The 27,624-nt window shown below is 39.1% G+C and overlaps 1 protein-coding gene across 1 annotated transcript; it reads right to left on the bottom strand.

The window, feature by feature from the left end:
- Window positions 1–10,997: 10,997 nt before the first annotated feature.
- On the bottom strand, window positions 10,998–13,157 carry GONST4 (golgi nucleotide sugar transporter 4). Its single transcript, XM_086787000.1, has 2 exons — window positions 12,739–13,157; window positions 10,998–12,363 (listed from the first exon to the last, which is right to left on the bottom strand). Exon 2 carries the CDS (start codon window positions 12,304–12,306, stop codon window positions 11,284–11,286), a length of 1,023 nt encoding a protein of 340 aa, XP_086643126.1. The 5' UTR covers window positions 12,307–12,363; window positions 12,739–13,157; the 3' UTR covers window positions 10,998–11,283.
- Window positions 13,158–27,624: the final 14,467 nt, after the last annotated feature.

Raw genomic sequence — 27,624 nt, 5'->3', positions numbered from 1 at the left:
CTACATTTCTTGCATTGTGAACCAACTTTATGTGTCCAGCTACAAATAAAAAAAACTTTAAAGTGTCAAGAGAAAATGTGTGATCTTACTTTGCATTTGGAGTATGTGCACAAGCAATCTGTGCTAGCTTGGGAGTACTGAATCTAGATTCCTTTTCACCCCAACCTTGGTAGTAAGAGATCACCTTTTTCAAATAGTCTTTGCGCCGTAGGGTGGTGAGGGTTGGAAATTTGTACCATCTCTTGGTCCTCTCTGTAAATAGCGCCTCCGTCTCCTTCAAGGTGTCTTTATAAATATTATCAAACATTTCTGCATTCTGATTGTATTCTCTACTCCCTCGCTCAAACAAGCTACTTACCTTCGCTTGGTATATGGCATCGAACTCAAACTGCAATGCATTTCTATTTTAGAAACATCTTTGATGACTTTATTGTAGCGTGTTTATAGGTACGTAAATACCTTGAACACCAATTGAGAGAGGAGTGCCATGGTCAACAGCCGAATGGAAGGGGCTCTTGGCCAGGGAAAATCTTGGAGACAATGAATGCTGCCATTGTCATTTGGTATGTGATCTCTTTCATGATTTTAATTAACTCTTCTATGCAATCCTCATTTGTGTAGATTATAGGGTTTGTAAGGAGGTGACATAGAGGAAGGTGATGTTGATTATCAACCAAGTGATCCTCCACCTAATTCATGGATATGTGTCAATCAACCACTTGGCCAAAACTCTCCTTTGTGGATCCCTCTTCTTCGTCGGCAATCGTGGCACCACTTCTGGCAACACGATTATTGTTAGACGTTGTAGGAGCAAGCCTTGCACCCAATTGCAATCCATATGTATTGGTCACCTCACTTGATGTGGTAACTTGCGACATGTTCACATCTTATGGTAATGCAATCTCGTTTGGATTTTTGGTGAAGCCCTTAGATTGTAAACGCATTCAAGAGGGCATTATGTTCGGGGACATGACAGTTTGTGATGAAAAGATTGAGGGGATCTAGAGTATTTTAGAGGGTAAGAGGGAGAGAGTAGAAAGAGGGAGAGGGAGAGAGGGGGAGAGGGAGGGAGGGGAGGGAGGGTGGCGATTATGTTAGAGAGGGTGAGAGGGGAGAGGAGGGTTTGAGAGGGTGAGAGGGGAGACGAGGGTTTGAGAGGGTGAGAGGGGAGAGGAGGGTTTGAGATTGTGAGAGAGCACGGGAGAGAGGGCATTTGAGGGAGAGGACGTAGGATAGAGGGTGTTTGAGGGAGAGAGGGCATTTGAGGGAGAAACAATGTAGGATAACGAGTGACTGAATGCGAGAGAGCACAAGGGGCAGGGTGCTGTTTGTAAGAGGGCATGGTGAGCTGAGTGAGCCGTTAGATGATGGCACCTGCCACACGGTGGTAGGCGCCACACATGTATTTCCCAAACTCGGGCAGCAATACACGTGGTGCTGCCATATGTATGACCTGCACACGGGCAATACATGTGGCATACCACGTGTATTTCACGTGTAGGCAATACACGTAGCAACACCACATCATTATCACGTGTATTGCTCGAATTCGGGTAATACACATGGCATTGCCACATGTAATGCCTCAATGTGGCATTACACATGGATTGCCATGTGTATTTCCTGTAATCCATGTGTATTGCCTGACCACGTGGGCAATACACATGGTGCATAAGTACTGGTGCCATGTGTAATACCCGCATTCGGGCGTTACACCTAGCACACACATACTAGTGCCAGGTGTAAATGTCCACGTTGCATACCACAGATAATGTCCATGCTTGGGCATTACATGTGGCATGCCACGTCGAGGCGTTACATGTGGCGTGTGCCACATGTAATGCCCAAACACAAACATTACATGTGGCACGCCACGTGTACTACAACATTTTTGTAGTGCACGTGGCGTGCCACATGTGGCACATGCCACGTGTAATTCCCATGCTCGGGCATTACACATGGCATGTGCCACATCTACATATGTGTGTGTGTGTGTGTGTGTGTGTGTGTGTGTGTGTGTGTGTGTGTGTGTGTGTGTAAACATACATAAATGTGTGTGTGTGTGTGTGTGTAAACATACATAAATGTGTACACACACACACACTTATATAAGTCTAATCATTTACATATATTTATGAAAAAGAAATAGAAACACTCAATCATTTTTGGAGATTTTCTAATCACCTTATGAGAGTGTATTGAGCTCACATATAGATACCCCTATATGCTATAGAAAACCATTTAAGTCAAGCATCAACCACCATAATCAAAATCTCATGAAGTTTTAAACATTGCATGAATCAACATAATGAAGCTTTAAACATGGCATGAATCAACCATTAAGCTTCAAACCTCTCATTAATAAAGAATCAACATAATGAAGCGTTAAACATGGCGTGAATCAACCATTAAGCTTCAAACCTCTCATTAATATAAAGAATCAACATATTGAGGCTTTAAACATGGCATGAATTAACCATTGAGTTTCAACCATGAATCAATATAATGAAGCTTTAAACTTGACATGAATCAACCATGAAGCTTCAAACCTCTCATTAAAGAGGTTATGAGTCTTGAACTTCTCTTAAAGTAACCAAGAAACATGATGAAAATAGAGCTTATAAATCAAGAAGCTAAATCCCTTTTTCTTAGAATTAAAGCATTACCTCTTTTTCTTAAGATTATGAATCATCCCAAACTTATAAATCATTTCATCTCATGATCCTAATAATTTGTTAATCGTGACTCGCATTTATTTTTCATAAAGGATTTCTCTTAGTATTTAGCATAAGATTCTTTTCAAACATAATGTAACATATTTAACAATGCTAGTAGTAAGGGAACTACTAGTAAGACCGCTAGTAGAATATCCTTACTAATAGCAAGTAGTAGTGCTAGTAGTAAGGTAGCTGTAGTAAGAATGCTAGTATTGCTAGTAGTTAGTAGTGGTTCTAAGACCAACTAGCTAGCTAGTGCTAAGTAGTAGTAGTAGTGGTGCCTCTTCTTGTTACTAGTAAGCCTTACTAATATAGCAAGTAGCAATGCTAGTAGTAAGGTAACTACTTGTAACAATGCTAGTATTGCTAGTAGTTAGTAGTGGTTCTAAGACCAACTAGGTAGCTAGTGCTAAGTAGTAGTAGTAGTAGTAGTGCCTCTTCTTGTTACTAGCAAGCCTACTACTAGTAAGTAGCCTTACTAGTAAATATACTTACTAATAGTAAGTAACAATGGTACTATTAGTAAGTAGCAATGGTACTATTAGTAAGTAGCCTTACGACGAGACGACTGGCAACAAGTAGCAGTGCTAGTGCTAGCTACTACTAGTAAATATCCTTACTAATAGCAAGTAACAATGCTAGTAGTAAGGCTACTACTAGTAATTAGCCTTACTACTACCAAGTAGCAGTGCTAGTGCTAGCTACTACTAGTAAATATCCTTACTACTAGCAAGTAATAGTGCTAGTAGTAAGGCTACTACTAGTAATTAGCCTTACTACTAGCAAGTAGCAGTGCTAGTGCTAGCTACTACTAGTAAATATCCTTACTAATAGCAATTAGCAGTGCTAGTAGTAAGGCTACTGCTTGTAAATATCCTTATTAATAGCAAGTAATAGTGCTAGTAGTAAGGCTACTACTAGTAAATATCCTTACTAATAGCAAGTAACAGTGCTAGTAGTAAGGCTACTACTAGTAATTAGCCTTACTACTAGCAAGTAGTAGTGTTAGTGCTAGCTCATACTAGTTAATTAGTAATAGTGGTACGACTAACTAGCTACTTAACATTGGTGGTACGACTAACTAGCTAGTTAGTACTAGTTGTGCTACTGCTTTTTAGACATAAGAAGGTAATTTTTGTAAGTAGTAGTGCTATTGTTAAAACTATTTGGCTAATAGTACTTGTAAGTAGCAGTGCTAGTGCTAGCTAGTAGTAGTGCTAGTGCTAGCTAGTAGTAGTGCTATGACTAACTATCAAGCTAGTGCTTAGTAGTAGTTGTGCCATGCTTGTCAGGAGTAAGACAATTGCTAGTAAGTAGTAGTTGTGCTATGATTGTAAGACAATTGCTAGTAACTAGTGAGCTAGTAATGGTGATGTTGGCAACGTCAACAAGGGACCACAACCTCAAGGACTCCGCATTGAAGGAAATCAAGGTGGGAAGCGATTTGAGCCATTCATAATATGAGAAATCACTGCATTGCTTCATTACCAAATGTGAGTGCTACATGGGCTTATATAGCCTTTGAATCCAATCCTAGATGACATCACTGATGATGTAGATGAGCTAGATGCTTCTCCTAAAGATGCTCCACGACTCCTTTGATGCAAGGATGCCCGTTGACATGTGGAGTGATGCTGCACACTTTGATTTTAGCTTAGGCTAACATTTTATCCTATGCACATTTGATTTATGGCTAAGGGACAAGTTGGGCTTATATTTCTAACACCCCCCTTAAGCTAAACTTGGCACTCTAGTAAAATTTTTGAGCCTAACAACACCCCCCTTGATACATTAGAGTCTCAACCATATAATAACAAGGTTTGAGTACTCTTTACAAACAACAAGGGAAAGAAAACAACTAAGGCTTTTTGACCATACAAGAGTGAACGATGACAACCTTTTTACAAAGCATAGGAATCATCATCATCTCTAGGTCCAACAAAACTAGAGACTTCTACAAAGCGATTTTCTTTAACAATGCTGACCTTATCTTTCTTCTTGTCCTTGAGATAGCACCTTTATGATGAATGATTTGTCTTTTCACATTGCACACAAGGGTTGTTGCTGAAGCAATCCTTTGTTTGCAAATTTCTAGACACTTATAATTAGAAGCCATAATAGATGTGGATGCCATAGATAGGGAGGTCTTACCCCACCGAAGAGAAGATAGACTAAGGGCAGTGTCTATAATCCCTTTACAAGAGGTGGCATTCAAGCTTCATAACCACATAAACATATATCATCTATGTGGATAATGAGATGTGATAATGCTTAATCAAAGTAGAGGATTAGTCTTTAGTGCATGAGAACATTAAAAAAAGGATTAAGCAAGATCATTACCACCAAGCATTAAAAAAATGCTTATGTAGAAAATCTGCAACAGAACCTCTGTCTACAAATTGACTTGGCATTGGAGATTAGCTACACCATTTGGCAAGCCCTTTTAGGGGAAGGTAGAGCACCTTGCTTATAGCTCAGAGGAATTGAACCAATTGCTTTTGTGGAGAAAGAACAAAGCTTTGCAGAGCAGCCGCCACTGAGAAACAGTGTGACGATTTAGGGGAAACGGTCGTGCCGGGTCGAACAGTAGCAAAATCAAACAATTGATGTGATGGCGACTTGCGCCTTGAGTAGAGGAAGGTTCCTTGTGAAGAAATTGTGCCAAGATGTTGCTGTAGAAGGCGGTGGAAGCTTCCAACAGGTAGATGCTGTTTTAGAAAAGCCTATTTTGGCTCCACTAAGAGTGGGTGATTAATAACTTAATAAATATGCTAAGTAACTATTATTTGAGCCATTCATAATATGAGAAATCACTGCATTGCTTCATTACCAAATGTGCTACATGGGCTTATATAGCCTTTGGATCCAATCTTGGATGACATCACTGATGATGTAGATGAGCTTGATGCTTCTCCTAAAGATGCTCCATGACTCCTTTGATGTAGGGATGCCCCTTGACATGTGGATGGACATGTGGAGTGATGCTACACACTTCGATTTTAGCTTAGGCTAACATTTTATCTTATGCACATTTGATTTATGGCTAAGGGACAAGTTGGGCTTATATTTCTAACATGCACATGGTGTATGGTATGTGAAGCCCCGAAATATAGACTATTGGGACATATTCTTTCGCTAAGATGATGTGAGATTTGAGGAACATCTATGTCTCCCACGTGCTTGCTTCAACTTTGTGTGTGAATTAGTGTGGGATGATCCGGCAGAAAAAGTCATTCCAGCACAAATTGTGCGGTTGCTGTTTCGACGAGGGAGTTGTCAGCGGAGAAAAAGGTGGCAATGTCTTTGCATCGTTTGGGCATTGGCGGCCCTATTCCCCACATTGCGACTCTTTATAGTGTGGGGAAGTCTACCATTGGTAGAGTTTTTCGCCACTTCATTCGTGTAATTCTAAAGCATCAAAATAGGTTTGTGCATTGGCCACTCAATGCTAATGAAATGAAGGACGTCAAAGAAGGATTCGAGATCAAACAAGGATTCCCAAATTGTTGCGGTGCCATTGACGTCACACAAATCAACATGGACCTCCCATGTGGGGAAGCTCACAGTCACACTGGTTTGATTGCTCGCTACTTTAACTAGCATGGGGGAAGCTCACATTCACACTGGTTTGATCGCTCGCTACTATAATTACTCTATTTGCTTGCAGGGTGTGGTGGACTCTGATATGAAATTTTGAGACATCATGGTGTGCTTGTGTCCTCCACAACATATGCATAGATTTTGTTCTGGAAGAGTCATTGCCTATAGTGAGTAATCCTCTTCGATCTCGAGAGAAACGTCGTGATCCTGGAATCACTTCAACCAGGCATGCCTTGTTTGAGTACATAAAGGCAAGTCTTATGTAAAGAATTTAGTATGCCGCCTTTGTTGTATCAATTCAACTACGCATTTGTCAAACCGATAAATGTTGTCACACCAATCTTATAGGTTGTTTGAATGAATTTTTCATTGATTATGATTCTCTCTCTCTCTCAGGCTGTCTGTTTGTCTCTCTCTGTCTCAATTTGTGTAATATCAAAAATTCGTAATTGTTGCATACATCATTATCATGACTAGTTGTATTAGCTCCCATAAAACCAAACACAACAACAATTAAAGAGACTTGTTCAATAATGTTCGGAAACCTATCTCATATCGTGTGAAGGAAGATGAAAGGAAGGAGGCTCTTTCACTATGAGAGAGAGAGAGAGAGAGAGAGATTAATACTTCATTTCCTCAAAGACATGGCATTACATGGGGAGAGAGGGAGAGAGACCTTAGGCAACCCAACTTCATTTTCTTAAAGACATGGCATTACATAGTTTGAAAACACGGGCAAATTGAGACAAATTGAGAAAGAGACAGAGACAAACAGACAGATTGAGACAAATTGAGACAGAGACAGAGACAAACAGACAGCCGCAGAGAGAGACAGAGAATCATAATCAATGAACAAATTTTGCAAGGTAAAATGAAAGAAAGAACACTACTCATTGTTATAGCTAAAGATCATGGCACCCACAGAATCAGCAATGCGAGTAAGAGCCCACATATCGCTTGTGTGCTTTCACGTTGCAACTCCATCTTTGCACATTCTAAGCCCTCTAGGCGAGCCATGCGGTCTACCTCCTTGCTTGCCTCCCCAAGTTGAGAATGAGGAGCACGGGTGGTCTCACACTCTTGAAAGAGTGACAATAAGTTCTTTGATGTCTCCAAGTCCTTGAGATTCCCTACAAATCTTCGCGCCCTCTGCTTGCGGGTGCCGGGTCGTCATGGTCACCATCGACTCCACTTGCATTATCTCCTTTCATGGATGGTTGCGTGTCTGGAGTTGCTCTACCATTTTCATTCCTGTTGGCACCTTCCCATTGACATGTCAAAAACCGAAGCACCATAAGTCTCTCTCTCTCTCTCTCTCATGCTCACACACAATGCACCATTGAACCTGCAGTTTGGCTTGCTGGCACCATATTTGCTGTTCACTTCAATTCTTATTGCCAATCACCCAAGGCCTCAGATAATGTTGGTCTGAGTGAAAAATCTAGAGTAAAAGAATAAGTACTACAATTAATCCAACCACATTTACCTATGAACTAGCCACAAATCTTCTCTAAACCAGTCGTATCTTGTTCGTGGCCTAGGAGCTACAAAGTGGTTGTGCAGGAGCCTGCTGTTTTTTCTTGCAGCTTCTGTATAGTATCCTCATCTAGAAAATCCTCCTTTGCTACCTTTAACTCATTCTGAGCCTTTGCAAAGGTTCTCAACCATGGTGCCCATAACACTCCCAGGACACACCCTCACTACGACGATAAGGCTATGGCTGCTATTTCACGATCTGTGATGGCTGCAACAAGCTTCACCTTTTTAGTTGCCAAAAACATCCCGTGCATGCTCAGGGGATGCCTCATATGCACCAATGCAGACCCATATAGGCTACCACCCCCTTACAAGGATGTACCACCTCTTCCTCCCTAAGAAAGATACAAATGTAAAGCCATGTTGTTGTGTGCTTGTCTTTCTGATAGACACACACAGATAGAAGAAGAAAAAGATAAGAGGAGGAAGAAGAAGAGGGCACATGTCTAATAGAGGAAGAAGAAGAGGGCACATGTCTAATAAATGAAAATTTAGAGAGACAAGAGCGCATGCATAATCACCCACACACAAAGAAGAAGAAGAAGAAGAAGAGGTGCATGCACAATCACCCACACACAAAGAGAAGAATACAAAGAAGAAGAGGGCACATGTCTAATAAATCAAAATTCAGAGAGATAGAGGTGTATGCACAATCACCCACACAATCAAAGAAGTGAAAATTCAAATGCATTGCAAAATCACCATAAATTATCATGTTTTAATAACAAGTTCAATAAGAACATTTTCAATAACAGATATTTGCTAGCAACAATAGTGTAACACAAAAAATGCAAAGAAGAAGAAGAGGCCCAAGACACACATGCGCAATAACAAATATTTGTGAGCTACAATAGTGTTCAAATAGAAACACGCAAAAAATGCAAATAAAAAGAGGCCCTAGACACACATAAATAGGAGGAGGAGAAGAGGCATAGACACACACATAGATAGAAAAAGAAGAAGAAGAGGCATAAACATGGAGAGAGCTTATCTATCATTGGGCTAAGGTAGCGGTGCTTTTAGTCTCTTTCCCTCTTGTTGCTGCTGCTCTAGGCATCTTCTTGCTACTCTCGTATCACGGTGCGGAGCTTAGTGGAAGGGAAGAAAGCCTCTGTTGATATGCAAGTGGATGATGCAAATGTTGTGTTGTTTTGTTTAAGTGATAGGGATGTATTCATGATTTTGAAGTGGCAACACAAGTCTCCACCAACTTTATGAAATTGGAATAATAATATTCTCTTGAAAAGTAAAAGAGTGCTTTTGCATGTATGCTTGAAGTATGCTTATAAAGCATTACAAACCAGCATAAACAGTGATCCATCTTAACATGCAAACATGGTCCATCTTAACATGCACCCACCCACAAGCGATATTATCAGCTTAAAGACTCTGCATGTGGTCCCTTCCATTTTTCACACTTGAAAACTTTTGAGGGATTAAAAATGAGTTGTTGTAAAAACACATGATGAGAGCCCCTTTCTTGCAGTGCCTTCAGTTCTTTTTTCAACCATATTCTCTTGATTGGCATGTAAGACGGTTTGATGCACATGAAGCCTGACATTCGGGTAACCACTTCTGCAAGACTTCACTTTGAAGCAATAAGACAATCTACTTCACCATGCTGTGCAAGCTTCAAGAAAGAGTTACCACAAAATTTCGTCTCTCTCAATTCTATGACATATATGTCAAGTTTCCAGTGAAATTTTTTGTTTTAAGCACATGATTTCTAAAGCTTCAAATCCCTTGTACCTCATACATAGGCCCACTAAGGAACGTTTGTCATGCCATGCACCTCATTAAGCCTAAATAGTGAGCCATAAAATGAGGTTGGTCTCTCTCTCTCTCTCTCTCTCTCTCTCTCTCTCTCTCTCAAAAGGGCATGCTGTACTTCTGAGCAAGAGTTGGCTATAAGCATCCCTACATATTTAACCTCTCTCTCTTCATTTGTCACTTTTCACAGTTTACACATGAAACTTCAGCAACACTTCTGGCCTCGTAGATCATTGAGTCTCTAGTCGTTAATAAAATCTCCACCCCTGCCGAATGCACATCTAGGATGCTTTCCTACGCCATGGCAGACTCCCATCACAGACAGCCATCAGCCCTGTACTGGCCGAGGATGGTATAACCATTCACAGCTGATCCTTGTGAGGCTTCCCCTGAGCCATGTGCTTATACCACAGGCATGGGCAGGCATGGGCTTATACCACAGGCATGGGCAGCAGTTGTTTTTTCCTTCAGTTCTTTGCTTTCCATGTCTTAGTATTTCCCATGGCAGTATTGTATAGCCTATTGATCTCATTGACCCTTTGGGCCTTTTGTAGATGTTAATCTCTCTCTCTCTCTCTCGTGCACACACACACACACACACACACACACATTACAAGAAGATCCAACAACTAAAACAGCCCAATAAAACTTGTCTTTCAGACATGATTGACCATACTGACAAGCTATCATGATAGAATCATGTATTACTTTTGCACCCTAAAGAAAACACCATCTTAGTATGATAAATCCCCCTCTAAGCAATATTCAGCTGGCTTAAGGAGCTGAATGCACTACCTTTGTGGTGAAAAATGATCAGCATCATAAAAAGAATTTAAATAATGCACTTGATGAATCAGGTCTTTCCACTGCCATCCAAGCACTGACAATCCTCTGTTTGCTACTTAAGCCAACAGCTACCCTGTTTCTCTTACCTCTTGTCATTCCATTTGCATGACAACTTTGTAAATTTGTAATAGCAATCCCATTAACCGACATATATAACATACCAGTGGAAGGTTCAGGTTACTTCCCAAACTCAACAAAATCAGAAGTGCAATCATAACAGCATGAGAGTCCACTTACAAATCTTCAACATGAATAACATAGACTACATGCTGTGACATCCCCACTCACATCCCATCCAAAATGCTCCTTATTGCTTAAACCCAACCTTTTTTTCCAGCTGTAGTGGTTCAAAACTCAGTACCTCACCTGTAGGGTGGGTTTCAATATTTAATGAATTCCTTAAACTTATCCAGAAGCACAAATGTACTTTAAAGATAACAGGTTTCTGCATGCTAGAACGATACTATAAGTACAAAAACAAATAGCCGCATATGATAATTTAATCATCATCTATGAGCAAAATCATTCTTAAAAACCTGCTCATAGCAGTATGTGAATTAAATTCTTTTAGCCTTGCAAGCAAGTACAGGCAAGGCAAGAATCTGATACCAACAAGAAATAAAATGATCCACTACCATGGACTAAAGTTGACCCAAAAACTTTTGACGAACAAAAGTTGGTATTGTCTTGCAGTAAGTCAGTGAAACTGGCAACATTGAAACAGAAAAAGATGGGGATTCAGGAAAAAGTCCACTTTGTTACTCACATTGAAAACCTCATGACCATCCACTGGCATATATCACTTTGGTGTCCTTTATACCAGGTCACTTTCTTTATCCACTTGTGAGGTGTCTCCTCTTGATGCATCTTTTTCGGCAAGTTCAGCATCCTCTTTCAGACTGGCTTCTGCAGGGGGAGCAGGCGCCTTTGTGGTTGATTGCTGGTATAAAACTCCTCCAATAAGAGTGACGATTAGATAAAAGAGCCCCATAGCACTTGCATGCTTGTCCCATATAAACACATTGATGATGACAGTGAGAAACTTGTTGACAACACCGGTCACAGTGAATGCAGTCGCAGAAATAGCTTTTCGAGCAGCAAATCCAAAGAAGCTTATGGCCAGGCCAAAAATGCAGGATAGAGTAACTGGAAAGACAGTCTCAAAGTTCAACATGCTTCCGGGCTTACTGAAAGCATCAAAAACCTCGTTGATCTCACCTGTAAGGATGCAGAATGCCGGGGATATCAATAGAGAAATGAAGTTGTTGTACAAAACGAAGCCCCATGTGTTCAACCCCATGTTCGAGACGATGTGTTTGATGTATACCATCTCAGTAGTGATGGTGATGAGGTAAGCCAGGGCCCATGAGTAGGCGGTAAGGCTGAAAGCTGAGTCTGATATGACATAGCCCACTGCCCCAGCTAAAATCAGGAGGAGGGCCAAGAAAGTGTATTTTGAGGGCCAGGGCTGTTTTCGGAATGCGGTATCAGCAATGGCAACAAGGAGCGGGGTGGAGGATCGGAATATGATGAAGGTGTCAACGTTGGCATGCTTGAGGAGGTTGGTGTTGGTAAAGATGGCAAGGTAAAATACTGATGCAGCAGGCAAGAACGTTTTGGCAGTGCGCCATGTGAAGGGGTCATGGTGCAGAAACCCTAGTCGACCAAGGACCCACACTCCTACAGCACTGGTGGCATACTGTAATGCAGTGAGAAGGCCAGGGTACATAAACTTTGTGATGGCATACTTGTTGATGACTGCAAGCAGGCTAGAACAGAGAGCATACCCCAACACAAGTGGGGCTACTGCAGTTCGAAAATTAGCTTTGCTTGCCATTTACAAAGATTTGGCCGACGATGGTGTGGAAATTCGCTGTACTTTTTGAAAATTTGGCTGGAATTAGAAGGAAAAATGGTAAAATTTCACTGTGATTTTGGAACAATGGGCCTAAACCCTAGTAACTCTACAGCAGCTGTTAATAGCAAAACCCTAGTAACTCTACAGCAGTTTATCGAGACCCACCAGCTAAACAGCAAAACCCTAACAACCCACCAGCTACTTTGGCAAAACCCTAATAACCCACCAGCTGTTTTAGCAAGGCATTACCAGCCGTTTAGCAAGAAAACCTAACAAGCCACTTCTCTTCGATAAATCGGTAGATCCAGACCTGCTTTGTAGCCCTACTTATTCTTCAAAACAGGCACTTCAATTTACTGCAAGACTCTTCAAGAAGAAAATAATGGCTCAAGTTTTCATGAGAAGAAATACCTTGCCTTCGATCTCGTGCTAGATTGCTGATCAGACAAAATCCCACAAGAGACCGTCACCACGCATTAACCTAGATAAAGCACAGACAAGATGCAAACACCTAATATACTACATTCTTACTAACCATATATTATATATATTCAGTTAGTAAATTATTAAGTACATAACGATTTATCAAATACAAAGCCCAATCACCACCTCCATTGATTCAGATCTACTCAAGTCAGATGTCACAAAGTCTGTGTAGTCAGAAAGTTAATGTCCTTTGAGGTTTGAACCCTGGTTGGAAACGCCCAACCCAAGTTATCACTTTCACAAGAACCCACGTTTTGCATGTTCATCCATGTGTATGGTCATGTAAGTATACTATCTATATGTGATACATGTGACATGTTCATGCCATGTCTCCTCCCAAAGTTGATTGCTTTTTGAGAGGCATCATGCCTGTTTTTAGGCTAAAAAACAACCACCTTTTTTTAGTAGCCTCCCTCAAAAAAAAAGAAGAGTAAAGAGTGAAAAAATAGGTTGAAAGGTGAACCAACTCATCAAAAATCATCCTTCAATGGATTAGCATGCCTTGGTAAAAGGAAAGACATACAGGGGCCTTCTCATGGGAGAGGAAACCAAGGTATCCACAAGAGGTATTTTTGGTTCACTCAAAATTAAAGGTGTTTGCAGTTACTGCACCTTCAAAGTGGCATTTGGGCTTGTAAAATGAAATGAACAAATGTAAACCTTACACGTACACAAAAAGTGAGCTTGTCTCCACTTTTCAAGACAAGCTTGGTCAATGTGGGAGATGGCCCGTGACTTGGCTTCTAGATTCTAACTAGCCTTTGCATGTGAACAAGCTTAAGATATTTCAAACTTTTCCTAGCCAAAGGCTAAGCCAAAAAAACAAAAACAAACAAACAAACAAAGTTTGAAATACAATATCTTTAAATATAGTTAAACTGCTATCCATGATAGCCATAATGGTAGGTTAGTTATATTATCTGAAGTGCTATGGTCCTAAACTAAGACATACACTCAATAGGCCCAAGATGTTACAACCTTCACTTAAGCCCACTAGCAATGTTGACTATTGCTTTTACTAGGTGCACATGTAAAGCCCCCCATATCAACTCCCTACTGATTAGTAGACAATATTTCTGCTTGTGGGACTCCCACTAATGTAATTAAAAAAACCCAATTTAGTGTATTTCTAATGTTTAATATTGATGAATACCTTTAAAAAGTATAGTTGAACATTTAAAATGTATACCTAATTTAGTGTATCTCTAACATTTAATATTGATGAATACCTTAAAAAAGTATAGTTGAACATTTGAATTTTTTGTATTTTGAGAGGGTTACACGTAGACCTATATATCAAAAGTTTAATTCCATGTTATTTGGTGAAAAAAAGAAAACATGATTGTATCAAGTAAAAGCCACTAAATGAACCTAGCTACCCAAAGGCAGTGATAATCTTATAATCATACATCTAATCAACATAAGTCAAATATATTTTTAATAAAACTACATGACGGTTATACCAAGGTGGGGATCTCACTACATGAAGAGTTTAATAGTATATTATTGCTTTTCAGCATGTAAGTATAGAAAACCATAATGGTAGAGTAAAAAATTCTAATTATTTGCCTTTGGTTTATATATTTGTGTTCTTTTGAATTCAAGGTTCCCTTTTTATTTGTATAGCTTTACGTAGTTATGATTTGTGTATCCTTAAGGAAATTGGGGGGAGCACCAATTAACAAAACACGCACCTACACTTACAAATGATGGGTTGAACCCAAGACCTAATCTTCGATAGTGCATGCAAACTAAATTTTAAGATGAGGAAAACTCTCACATCGTATGTTAAGATTCATGCTTAACTCTTGATACATGCTCAAATAAGTGAAAAATTATAGGATAGGCTTTAGCAAAGTGGCACTGATCATTACAGCTTTTACTTTCTCAGTTTTTTTAACTCAAATGTTTATTACTTATAAACTCGATAGAGAAAGCAACAAAAGTACGTAATGAGAATGAGTGCTTTGTTTGAAAAAGCTCTCAAGCCAAGCAAAAAATCCTTGTATAAGAAGTTGTAAGCATGCTTAGCCATTTTGTTTATGCTAAACTATACATAAACACACACACATACGTATGCACACACACACATAATTTACATACATATTGTGTGTGTGTGTGTGTGTGTGTGTGTATATATATGTATGTATATATATGTGTGTGTGTACACACACACACACACATGACTTCGTGTAAATTAGAAGCATTATTCTTATTGCTTAAGCCGTGCAAAGCTAAAGCTTCATATATAGTTCGAATATGGGTGTCTGATACGGGCTTTAATGAATATATAAATGTTTATATTGAGATTTTTTTAAAAGGATTGTTTGTTGTGCCTATATAAATACACACACGCACACAATGTTATGGGCTACCACACCTCCAAGAGGGAACTCAATGCATTCACCTAAGGGAAGAGCAATAGATCACAACTGTCATGGGGCACTTACCAATGCTTAGAACTTGAGTCCCTTGAGGCCTCCAAGCTCACTTGTCAAGCTCCACCTCCACGCTGTCACCGTAGAGTCGCTCACAGGCAATCACTCTCTCTCACTCTCCCACACAAGCATGAGTCATACAAGCATAGAAGAGGCACAAATGCTAGAATGCTCTCTCTCAATATCTCTCAAGACACAAAGAAGAGCTCTCATCAATAGCACAACATCAATAGCACAAAGGGGGATTGTGTCTTTTTATTAAGAAAATGTCTTATATACAATTGGCCCATATTCACACTTGGGCGCCCAAAACTTACTTAACTAAGGCCTTGGGTGGCCAATATCTTATAATGTACAACTTTTATAGTGCCTTTTCACATGACACTTATTAATGTCCTCAATTGGAGGAGCATACTTGTTAATCCAAAATGGGATTAACATCCTCCCTACTTGATGTAGGTTTTGTTCTCAGAACCTGTTACCGAGGTCGCAAGACCTGGTCACCGAACTCATGACGGTAGAAGTTTCGGTGTGACTAAAGTTTTTTGAGGGTTCTTTTGAATGCTAGTGTGAACGCCAGAACCCTGTGTCCACCATGTCTTCAAATGTGACATGCATGTATGCAGGAAGACACCGCAGACGATGATAATACAGCATCATACCCCTATCAGAGATGGGCCTTGATTCATGTCGAATTGCAGTTGTTCAGCTTTATATCCATCATAGGTCTATTTGGGTTGATCAATCAGGGCCATGAGCAATTTTAAAAATATAACACTGGTCCACGACGATTGCTAGGTCTGGGATATGGCGCCATGCCTGTATCCAAGTTAGCATCTATTTTCTTTGCTCCCGTATGTCTGTAAAGGTTGCTCACATGAAGACTAGGAAATTGTAACAGACATGAGGGTCGCACGGCTTGGCCTCCTGAAACTCTAGTGGAGTCCATCTTCTCTTTAGTGGCATGTATAATGGGTCAACTAGCTGAGTTGGTGGCGCGCACATATAGACTTGGCTGTATTCTAGAATTGTTAAGAATTCTTTTCTCCAGTCTAGTTGTATTCCAAAATCTTCTAATCTGGGATGTCCATCATCTGTGATGATAGTGGCATAGCCCCCTCGTGTGCATACTGGGTGAGCTTTTCTCCACCTATGAAAGAAATAACTGATCGTGAAGGTAACAATTCGGATCTCCCAGCAGGTCAGCCAATTGTGGATTGGCTAATTTTGTGTGCCATGCCACATTAGACCACAATGTACCCTCTCCAGCTAAAGGGAGTAGTTCTTCTAAATCTAGGCGAGGTGCTCATAGAGGGTATGGTACATAAGGTTGTTTTGTCAGTGTGACCTCGGAGAAGGCCTCAGAGAGAATTCTTCGAGTTGGCTCAAATGGTGTTATTTGCATTAACACCTTGAGCATCAGCTTCGGCTTTAATAGTGGATTACTCGCTCGAATGAAGCCTTTATATTCTGCACCAGACAATGACTCCAAAAGTGTATCATCAGTAAAAGCTTTAAGATTGTCTTGGGGAACAGTATAGCGTACCTCCTGAGGTTGTCATTGGGGAGATGGGTGAGGTGCTAGTATCTCCTTAGGGGCGAGAGGGTTAGTGCGAAATTCTATCTGTTGAGGAGTGAGAGTAGAAAAGATGCAATCAACCTGAGACTTGTTAGTAGGTGGGGCATTAGGATAGGGATTAAGTAGTTTACTAGCAACATTAGAATATACAGGGTAAGTGGAGATGGAAGATGAAGATGGTGCCTCTTCCTGACCATGACTTGAGCTGGGGGGTGGGTGGCTAGGTTTGTGAGATTTCATAAAATCTTGAAGGTCAGGGATATCTTCAAGATTTATGTTAGGATATTCAATATGGGTGGCATCAAAAGTGTAAAGTACACTGGTTAACATGAATTCTAAGTGTTTATACATATTAGAGTATAGTTTCAGAATTCCAAAAGGGTGATATAAAGAAGACTCACATAAGTTTAAATGTTTGTACATATTAGAGTATTTGTTTGTACATATTAGAGTATAGTTTCAAAATTCCAAAAGGGTGATATAAAGAAGACTCACATAAGTTTAAATGTTGGTGAGTATTGTAGACTTTGAGCCACCCATGGCTTATAATCCGTTTTTAACTTTGTGCTACCACCTCGTAGTTGGTCGGTGTCTCGGGAATATCATTTGGAACAAACAGGTCTAATTTGTCGACACTGTTGTCTAAAATTTCAGAGTTTTGTAGTACCCGACACCAACTACGAAGGTTTAACACAATAGGGTGTAATGGATAAAAGTAGATATCCTGTGGATTAGTTAATACTATATCTCCTCGTAAAATTCCCATTATAATAGTGGGATCAACATCACGCTCAGTATTCTGCTTATTGAGAATTAGTTCACCTAGGCCTAGGTCCTTAGACAGATTTATATCATATTGAAGTAAGGAGAGGTTAGTGTAGATAAAAATAGAGTAAGAGTTTGAGGAGGGGCCCGAGGGGTTACTGGCCAACTGACCTATCTTTGAGGCTTGCTCAAGGAGTAGGCGCATATAATCAGTAGGCTCTTGCCGTTGACTTCGGTCTTGTATTGCCAATTGGCATTCCAGCTCTTGTAGACGGTAGTCATTGGTGCTGAGGAGGTTTGATATGGTGGTTTCGCGGACCATCCTTGCCGCATCCAATTCCTAGAAGCGCCACATTGCTTCCTCCTGGGCACGGTGGGCGGTAGCCTCTCTTTCTTGAGCTTCTGTGATTCTTTGAAATCTTTTGACACAGCCATCCTTTGATTGTCTTGTAACTACTGTGGGTGACTTGTGCCATTGCTCTTGGTGTGCTATCACCATTCTTTGCATCTCAACTTGATGTTATGGTTCACCCTAACCCTGTATTTGCGCATTTTGAAATTTGTATATAATAACTATTCTCAGCACTGCTACTAAGAAAGCACTATTTGAGATAGTCTATGATAAGGCTTTGCTGACTCTTGTGACTCGGCTTTCACATTCTATTAAGACTATAGATTCCTTTGTTAGAGACTTTGATGAAATTCATGAGTTAGTTAAATTGAACATTCAAAAATCTCAAGAGAAGTACATAAAGTATGCAAATCATAAACGTAAACATGTCATCTTCAACAAAGGCGACTATGTATTTCTTTGCATTGAGAAAAGGAGACTTAAGTCCGTAGAGACCAACCTTGTGGTAAATTTAGCTCTTATATTTTATCGACCTTTCAAGATTATTGCAAAGATAAATAATAATCATATAAGTTGGAGCTACCCTGCAATTGGCATTTTCATCATCCACTCATACCATCCACTCATACCCTACAATTGGCAAAGATAAATAATAATCATATAAGTTGGAGCTACCCTGCAATTGGCATATTCATCATCCCCACTCATACCATCCATGCAATTGAGGTCAATTGCAACCTAAGTAAGAGGGAATGTTAGTCATAACCTCTATGGGAATACTTTTATCAAGGATATTTTATTTTTAGATGCACCTTATATTTATGTCATTTTTTAGGATTAATGTGTTAAATTAGTTGTGTGCACATTGGGATAATATAGTCACCGATTAATGTGTTCAATCTGCTTTGTGCGCTGAATAATACTATTTTGGATGTAGGTAATTATTTAGTGACAGACTATTTTATTAGTCACGGGTGGAACATTTGTTGGACCACAATGAGATATTTTGGAAGATATGTGAACACCTATTATAGTTACATATTTTGGCATTAATATTTTTGGAAGGCTAAGGCCTCAAACCTTTGTACATACCAATTACTATTTATACTTTTTGAAGCCTGCCCTAGACTTGATAATTGTATCTTGCTATATTTTTGGAAGAGCTTTTTAGGCTCAAAAGCTTAAAATATCTTTAGCTTATTTTGGAGTTGTCTTTTTGAAAAGAAAGCTTTTAATACATATAAATATGGGTGAGTGGTACGATGGGCCACATTCACATCCAAGGGAGATTGTAGGCACAAGACGATAATTGTAGCTTGCTATATTTTTGGAAGAGCTTTTTACGCTCAAAAACTCAAAAGCTCTTTAGTTTTTTTGGGAGTTGTCTTTTTGGAAAGCAATACATATAAATATGGGTGAGTGGTACGACGGGCCACACTTATCCAATCTTGTGTCAATGGTAATCTCTCTCTTATTTTAAAGTTCTCTTGTTTATTTTATTTTATTTATGCTTTTAATTTGTTCCAAGTCTATGGTTTGCTCTAGCTCTTGTGTTTTTGAGAAGTAGAATTCTTCTCAAAGTGTCATAAAGGTCCTGAAAATTTGTATCTATGTAAGATTCCTCCCTCTAGCTTTTGAGATGTAAAGATGTAAGAACCTCCCCTTCAGTTTCTGTAATCGCCCCTTAATTCAGAACGAAAATATTATTTTCCCTTGCCTAGAGAGAGAAAATGCTCTAGAGAAAGATAATCAAAATTGAGATATTTTTGGATACAAAGTTTCTCCTTATATCTAAGATGAATTCCCCTGAAACAGAAGTTCAAAAAGAATTTTCCAATGTGCATTAGAAATTAATTGAATATGTGTATAGCCTAAGGGTCCACATTTTGATTAAGGTCCAAATAAGGTTCCAAAGGGCCAATAGGATTAATTTAAGTGCTGGGATGACAAAAATACAAAGAATAAAAGAAAATCCCCCAAAAATGAGTAAATGCTCACATAAGATGGAGACTCGACCACGTACTGGGTTTATTAGTTAAAAATTAAGATTTATTAGTAAAAAAAATCAAAATTTGACACCTCAATAAGGAGGGAAAGGGCTCATGAAGGAGGTGCCTTTTTTTCATCATTAACTTGCATTTTTAATTCAAAAAAAATTTGAGATGTTTTTATCCCTCCTCTCTCCTCTTGCAAACTGGAACAAAAAGTGAGCTAAACTGGTCCAAAACTTGTCTAAAATGGATAAAACTGAAGCTGGAAGCCTCTAGATCCCAGTTGGACTTGGTTAGTGGCCTCCCTCATCTTTAGATAGACCCTCATTCCTTTGTATTTTCATCTTTGAGTAATTACATGCCAGTATTATCTTCATTTTAGTGTAATTCTATTATCCCTCTATTTTGCCTCTACTTTGGGAAGCTTTGGAGCTTCACAATTCTCCATCCTCTCTTGGAGATTACCCTCCCCAACTTGGTGGCTAAAGCTTGCTTTGTGGGCTTCACTTCTTTCTTTAAAGAATCAAGCCAAAATCAAAGGTAAGTCTTAATCCAATGGTTTTTCTATCTTTCTCAATGGTTATCTCCTTCCCAACCCCTCTAATGCTTGGGAAGCTTTCAATTAAAAGGTTTTTTTTCTTTAAATCAAGCTTTCTAATGATTCATAATGTTTAGATGGGTTAATACTAATCTTTATGCTTAATTATAGTATTTTTATTAGTAAAACTCTCTTTTTGGAAAGATTAATCATCTTTATTGTTAGACCCTTATTAGAAGGATGGTTCTTAATGATAAACTTGTTATCTTAAACAAAACTCTAGGCTTGACAAGATAGAGAAAAAGATTAGGTATTTTTATGATTTTAATCTAGTTGTTAAAAATGATGATTAATTTCTTTAAGCTTGTTTATGATTAAGAAAAATCATATTAATTCATTTTAAGTTGAAAGAGGGTTATGCTAACATTTTTGGAAATAAGGAAAGGATATTAATGAATAATCAAGAGATTTAATTATAATTATGCTTATAATTATGTTATGTATGCATAAATAAATTTTAGTTTAAAAGCGGAGTTCTTATCATATTTCAATTATGAATATTCATTTAAAGTTAGAAAATTGAACATTTTTTAAAAATGCAGCAAAACTATGGTAATTTTTTTAAAAAATGAATTTAATTTGATGCATAATTTTGTTAATACAAAAAGAGGAATTCCCATCATATTCTAGGCATAGATATTTTTATGCTAAAAGAATGATTTTTGTCATATTTATGGAAAATACTTTTATAGTATTTATGCATAATTGTTTAAATAGAGAAAAGAGAAATTTTTGTTATATTTATCTTTATATATGTACATGCATAAATAAATTTTATGCTAAAAGTGAAATTTTGAGCATTATTCAATAGTCAAAAAAATAAAGAAGGTTATGCACAAATATCATAGAATCATTCAATTTATGAGAATTATGAAAATAATTCATTTAGATAAATGGATGTGAATGGATGTGAGTGGATGTAGGAATGATGTGAATAGATGAGAATGGATGTAGGAATGATGTGAATGGATGTAGGAATGATGCGAATGAATGTGAATGGATGTAGGAATGATGCGAACGAATGTGAATGGATGCGAATGATGCGAATGAATGTGAATGGATGCGAATGAATGTGAATGGATGTAGGAATGATGCGAATGAATGTGAATGGATGTAGGAATGATGTAAATGAATGTGAATGGATGCGAATGAATGTGAATGGATGTAGGAATGATGCGAATGAATGTGAATGGATGCAAATGAATGTGAATGGATGTAGAAATGATGTGAATGGATGAGAATGGATATAGGAATGATGTGAATGGATGTAGGATGATGTGAATGGATGTGATATAATGTGAATGGATGTAGGATGATGTGAATGGATGTAGGATGATGTGAATGGATGTAGAACAATGTAAATGGATGTGGAATGATGCGATGTGAATTGATGTAAAAGAATGTGGAATGATGAGAAATGACATGGAAAGATTGGAGTTTGTTGGAAACTGTAATTGAGACCTATTTTTAAAGATTGTTTTATGTTAAGAATGCATTTTGACTATCTTGTCGAATAAGGTCGTGAAGAATGCATTTTGACTATCTTGTCGAATAAGGTCGTGAAGACCCAAGTGAAAAGGTTGCAACTGACAGAGAGTCAATGAAGGACGTCTCGCATGGCAAGGTCGACGAGCGGAATAGAGGGAAATGGAGACTATAAATCCATTTCAATCACGTGGCAAAAACTAGAAACGTCTAGAAATGCCACTGATAGCATGTGGATGGGCATAACAAAAGGAGCAATACCAACTCTGGAACCCATCAACGAGGAATCAAGGGTGGATGAAGGCCTTCAAACACAAAACAAGGAGGACAATTTACCTAGGGTACCTACAAGGTGGGCTGAAGCCACGGGCTTAAGCCACTAATAATGAGCCAAGAAATGAGGAGTTGGTCAGACCTAGCCATAGACCCGAATTATATACCCCTATTATTGTAAGACAACCTTTCAAAAAATGGGGAGTAGATTTTGTTGGACCTATTAGTCCAGCGGCACATCCATCACAAGCTCGATATATGTGATCGTGGTGGCCACGGACTATTTCACAAAATGGGCACAAGCCAGAGCCTCGAAGAGATCTCATGCACGAACAACAGCACAATTCTTATACGATCAAATTATTTCGAGGTTCGGCTGCCCATTAGAATTAGTTAGTGATCGCGGCTCACATTTTATTAATGAGGTGATCGATCATTTACTTACTGGATTCTTATTGGTCCATCGAAAATCATCACCTTATTAACCACAGGCTAATGGTCAAGCAAAGAGTACAAACAAAATTTTGTGTACTATCTTGATAAAAACCTTGGAAGCAAGTCGAACAAACTGGGAACATAAGCTGACAGCAGCCCTATGGGCATATCGAACATCTTATAAGGTAGCGACAAGATACACTCCCTTCCGTCTAGCTTATGGTGTTGAGGCAGTAATGCCTATGGAATACCTAGTTTTGAGCTTAAGGATTGCAGTGCAAGAACATCTGATGGAGAATGCATTAGATGAAAGGCTAATCGACTTCGAGAAGCTTGATGAGATCATTCTAACAGCATTGCATGGACTCGTGGTCGAGAAACTACACAGGAAGCATTAGTTCAAAAAAAAATTGAAATAAAAAGAACTGGAAATGGGGGACCTTGTCCTCATGTATGGTGTGGGGAGCACTAGGAAAAAGAAACTCAAACACAGAGGCCTAGAACCCTTCCGGGTGTCTGAGATCACACCTCAGGGGTCGGTTAGAATTGAGACAGCTGACGGCATACAGATGGAGGGTTACATCAATGGAAGCAATCTCAAAAAATATTATGGACCACTGACCCAAGAGATGCTCTTGCAAGAACATCTCTTAAAACAACAAAAACAACTCGCAAAGGAAAAAATCTAGCAAGCTCAAGAAGAGGCTAAGGCAAGGGAGGCCAAAGCTAAACAGTTACTCTAGAAGCAGATGTTACATGTCAACATGGCTTCCTTGACTCTCTCGAGAACGAAGAGGAACCGAACATTGAGCCAGCATGACTCAAGGTGGAACTCTCTACAGCTAAAGGCCATGCAACGATCATTGCACTACGGGATCAAGTCATAACTTGATCTCGTATGATACATGGGTAGTCTTAGAAGATAGACCACACCTTGAACCCAGTAATGCACAAGTATGCACTGTGCACTTGATAACTACTACGAGAGATGCGGGATTTTTAAGTGTGAACATTTCCATCAAAAATAATTCCTTGATTGGGAAAGATGATCCTAGGACGATCTTGGATTTGCACCATGTAATATCCAATGGGAGAAGAGGACAGCATTGTTGAACAAAGGCGACAATGTCATGTCCATACCCTTATAGACCCTGACAAACACAAGGAAATAGGCCATGAGTGAGGAGGTAGCACCACCGAGCATGGTGACATCAACTCATAAAACAGAAAAAGCATCAATTCCACAAACCCTACACAAACAATATCCAAAGTCACAAGGGAAACAGAAATGGGTGCCCAAGGTTCAACTCAATAAACCAACCCCACAACGAGGAGAAGAAGGATAATACGAAGATAGTAAGAAAGATTCACAAAGGAGCCAAAAATCACACTTGGACTTCACAAGCAAGTTGGCAGTACATACCAACATCCCACAAGGCATTCATAAGCAGTGGGTTCGAAAGGATTTACTACAGGCACAGGAATACTACCAAGGCAATAGGACAGTGTGGATTCCCAAACCCCGCTTAGTGGCCACTGTCTAACTCCCAACGAAACCACTCTAGTCTCATGGAACTTGATTTCATGAAACTACATCTCACGGGATTCCGTTTCATGGAACTCCCTTTCACAAAACCATTGTAGTCTCACAGAACTTGATTTCACCAAACTACATCTCACGGGATTACGTTTCATGAAACTCCCTTTCACGAAACCACTGTAGTCTCACAGAACCTGCTTTCATGGAACCTCATCTCATGAAACCACCTTTCACGTAACTTCAGTTCACGAAACAACCTTTCACGAAACTTCAGTTAACAAAAACACTTCTCATGGGATTATGTTTCACGGAACTCCTTTTCACGTAACCACCTTTCATGGAACTTCAGTTCACGAAACTCCTTGTCATGAAACCACCTTTCATGAAAGATCCCTACCCTCTCCGCGCAACGAATTTGGGGGTGCTAGCAACGGGAGTAGCCCTTCTTGCACGGGGCAGGGTCCCTCACTCGAGGCCTCGTCCACGGATAATCTGGACAAGAGACTAATCCCTCGGTTCTTCCAAAACCGAACCCGGAAAAACTTCCCTCGCCCAGAAAGCACGGGAGATTCCTCTCTAAGATATTTTTACTCTAATGTAGTCAAGGTCATCACTGACCAAACTGATCCGACCGAACCTATAAGTCACTTGGTCAAATCAGGGAAGAAACTTGCACTTGGATCATAGAGACCGACGCTTTTTTCCTCATCGAAAGCACAGCCGTTGATTTTTTTCCATAGAACAAGGACTATCCGGGATTTACTTCATCTATATAGGATCAATCAGTCCAGCCTAACCCCATCTAGTCCCATGGGTTAGCCAACCGCCCAACCACTGTAGTGAGGATCCAATTAGGAATTTGGTTAGGTTTTGTCCCGAGTATCAGGGAAAAGAGTTCCTAGGCCCCCTAGCCGGATATTCATGCAAACTTAAAATGAGTCACACCACTTACACACCCAATATGAAATTGCCTTTTTCATAGATTCAGCTGTCTTTAAACAATCATTTAATGAATCCATAGTGCAATTGATCATAATCCTCCAAAATATCTGATTGAATCGCTCACCACTATCAGGGGCCTTTTCGATAGTTCCTAGCTCATAGTACCCGACAATATACACTTATAAAAATCAAAATGGAATCTCTGTTGAAGATCAGCAAGATCAACCAAGATATCCATATAAAAGAGCCATGGACTCATCCGTTGAGGACCAGCAAGGTCAATCAACCAGATCTATGTCCGGTTTCAGAAAACAACTCTTACTCCTTGTTCCAATATCTTCCGCGATGCATGTGTGGGTATCTTCGATGACCCAGAGCCCGAGCACCGTATGGTCAGCACCCTCTCGGATCCTTCCACAGGTCACCTAGCGCTTCACTCATAGGCCGCTTCCTTGCTTCCTCATCCACTGTATCGGAAGCTTACCATTTAAATCAAACTGAGGCTGGTCAAGACCTCGACCGACCTTGCTATGCAAGACGTCCTCCGTTGACTCTCCGTCAGCCGTTGCAACTTTATCAATTAGGTCTCCACGGCCTCATTCACAAGACGGTCAAAATGCTTCCCCAGCATTCTTGACATAAAACAGTCATTTAAAAACAGGTCATAAATACACTCTATAAAACGAACTCTCGTCTTTCCACATTGTTCCACATCAATCCACATTACTTAATCCACATCCATTTCATATGTATTCCCATTCTCATCCAATCACATCATTTTCCATCTCATCACATCTTTCCTCATTTATCATCATCAGATCATCTCATCCACTCGCATCTACCCATATCCACCTCTCATCACATCATATTCATTCACATCTATCCCGTTTCACATCACATTCATTCACATCACATATCATCCATTCACATCTATCGCAATTTACATCACATCCATTTCACATCACATCTCATTCATTCACATCCCGATTCACGTCACATCACATCTCATCCATTCACATCCCATATTATTCATTCACATATGACATCACATCTCATTCATTCACATCCCGATTCACATCACATCACATCTATTCACGTCCATCACATTCATTTACATCCATCACATCACATTCATTCATATCCAGCACATTCATCCTCATCACCATCCCATCACATACATTCTATCCACATTACATCACATCACACCTATCCACATCATATCTCATTCATCTCATCCACATTACATCACATCCACATCATGTCTCATTCATACACATCTCATCTCATTCATCCACATCATGTCTCATTCATACACATCTCATCTCATTCATCCACATCCATTCTTTCACATACACATGTACTTCCATTCTTTCACATACACATCCACATCCATTCTTTCACATACACATCCACATTCATTCATCCACATCCATTCTTTCACATACACATCCACATCCACATCCATGTACTTCCCATCTCATGCTTTTATATATCCTTTCATCTTATTCTCATCTCATCATTCGCATCCACATCCATTTTCATTACATCACATCCTATTTACATCTTATCACTTCCATTCACATCCATTCACATCCTATCGCATCCCATTTACATCTTATCTCATCCATTCACATCCTATCACATCCCATTTACATCTTATCACATCCTATCACGTCCCATTTACATCTTATCACATCCATTCACATCCCATTTACATCTTATCTCATCCCATTTACATCTTATCACATCCGTTCCACATCTTATGCCCATATAGTAGTTTTTACTACTTTGATACTATCGATAATGGGACTTTTTCTAAATTTCTGCCAATTGCTTGGCCTAGATAAAGGTTCTTTTTCTCGACGACTATTTCCATATTCCTTCTCAATTCCCCAATTGAATTATATTCAATATTCCTCTTTTGAATAAAAGAATTCATGGGATTTACAAAAATCAATTCTACCCATATTTTCACTTTTGATGAATAATCATAAATTGAATTATACGAAAAATTTCTCTTCTTCCTATTTGATTTCATGGATCTCAATTACCATGGGAATTCCTCTTTTTACATTTAATTATCTGCATTCCAATGTCATGGTAATTCCTCTTTTATCATCAAATATTTCTCATAAAATAAATTCATCTAAAAGAAAATACCCATTAATTCAATATGCTAGGAATTTCTCTTTTCCCATCTAAATGATCGAATTTCAAATGTCATAGGAATTCCTCTTTTATCATTTTAAATATTCCTCATAGATAAAATAAAATGTCCATTTAAATAAAATATCCATTTAAATAAAATATCCATTAATTTCATCTTTGAATTTAAATAAAATATCCATTAATTCCAATATGCTAGGAATTTCTCTTTTCCCATCTAGATGATTGAATTCCAAATGTCATATGA

Source organism: Cibotium barometz, chromosome 4 (genome assembly GCF_041138505.1).
Source record: "Cibotium barometz isolate CiBa-2024 chromosome 4, ASM4113850v1, whole genome shotgun sequence".
Taxonomy (NCBI): domain Eukaryota; kingdom Viridiplantae; phylum Streptophyta; class Polypodiopsida; order Cyatheales; family Cibotiaceae; genus Cibotium; species Cibotium barometz.
This window is presented reverse-complemented; position numbering and strand designations above follow the sequence as displayed.

Bases quoted from the DNA above. Each gene is read 5' to 3' on its own strand.
- GONST4 (XM_086787000.1), bottom strand. From the start codon at position 12,306: ATGGCAAGCAAAGCTAATTTTCGAACTGCAGTAGCCCCACTTGTGTTG.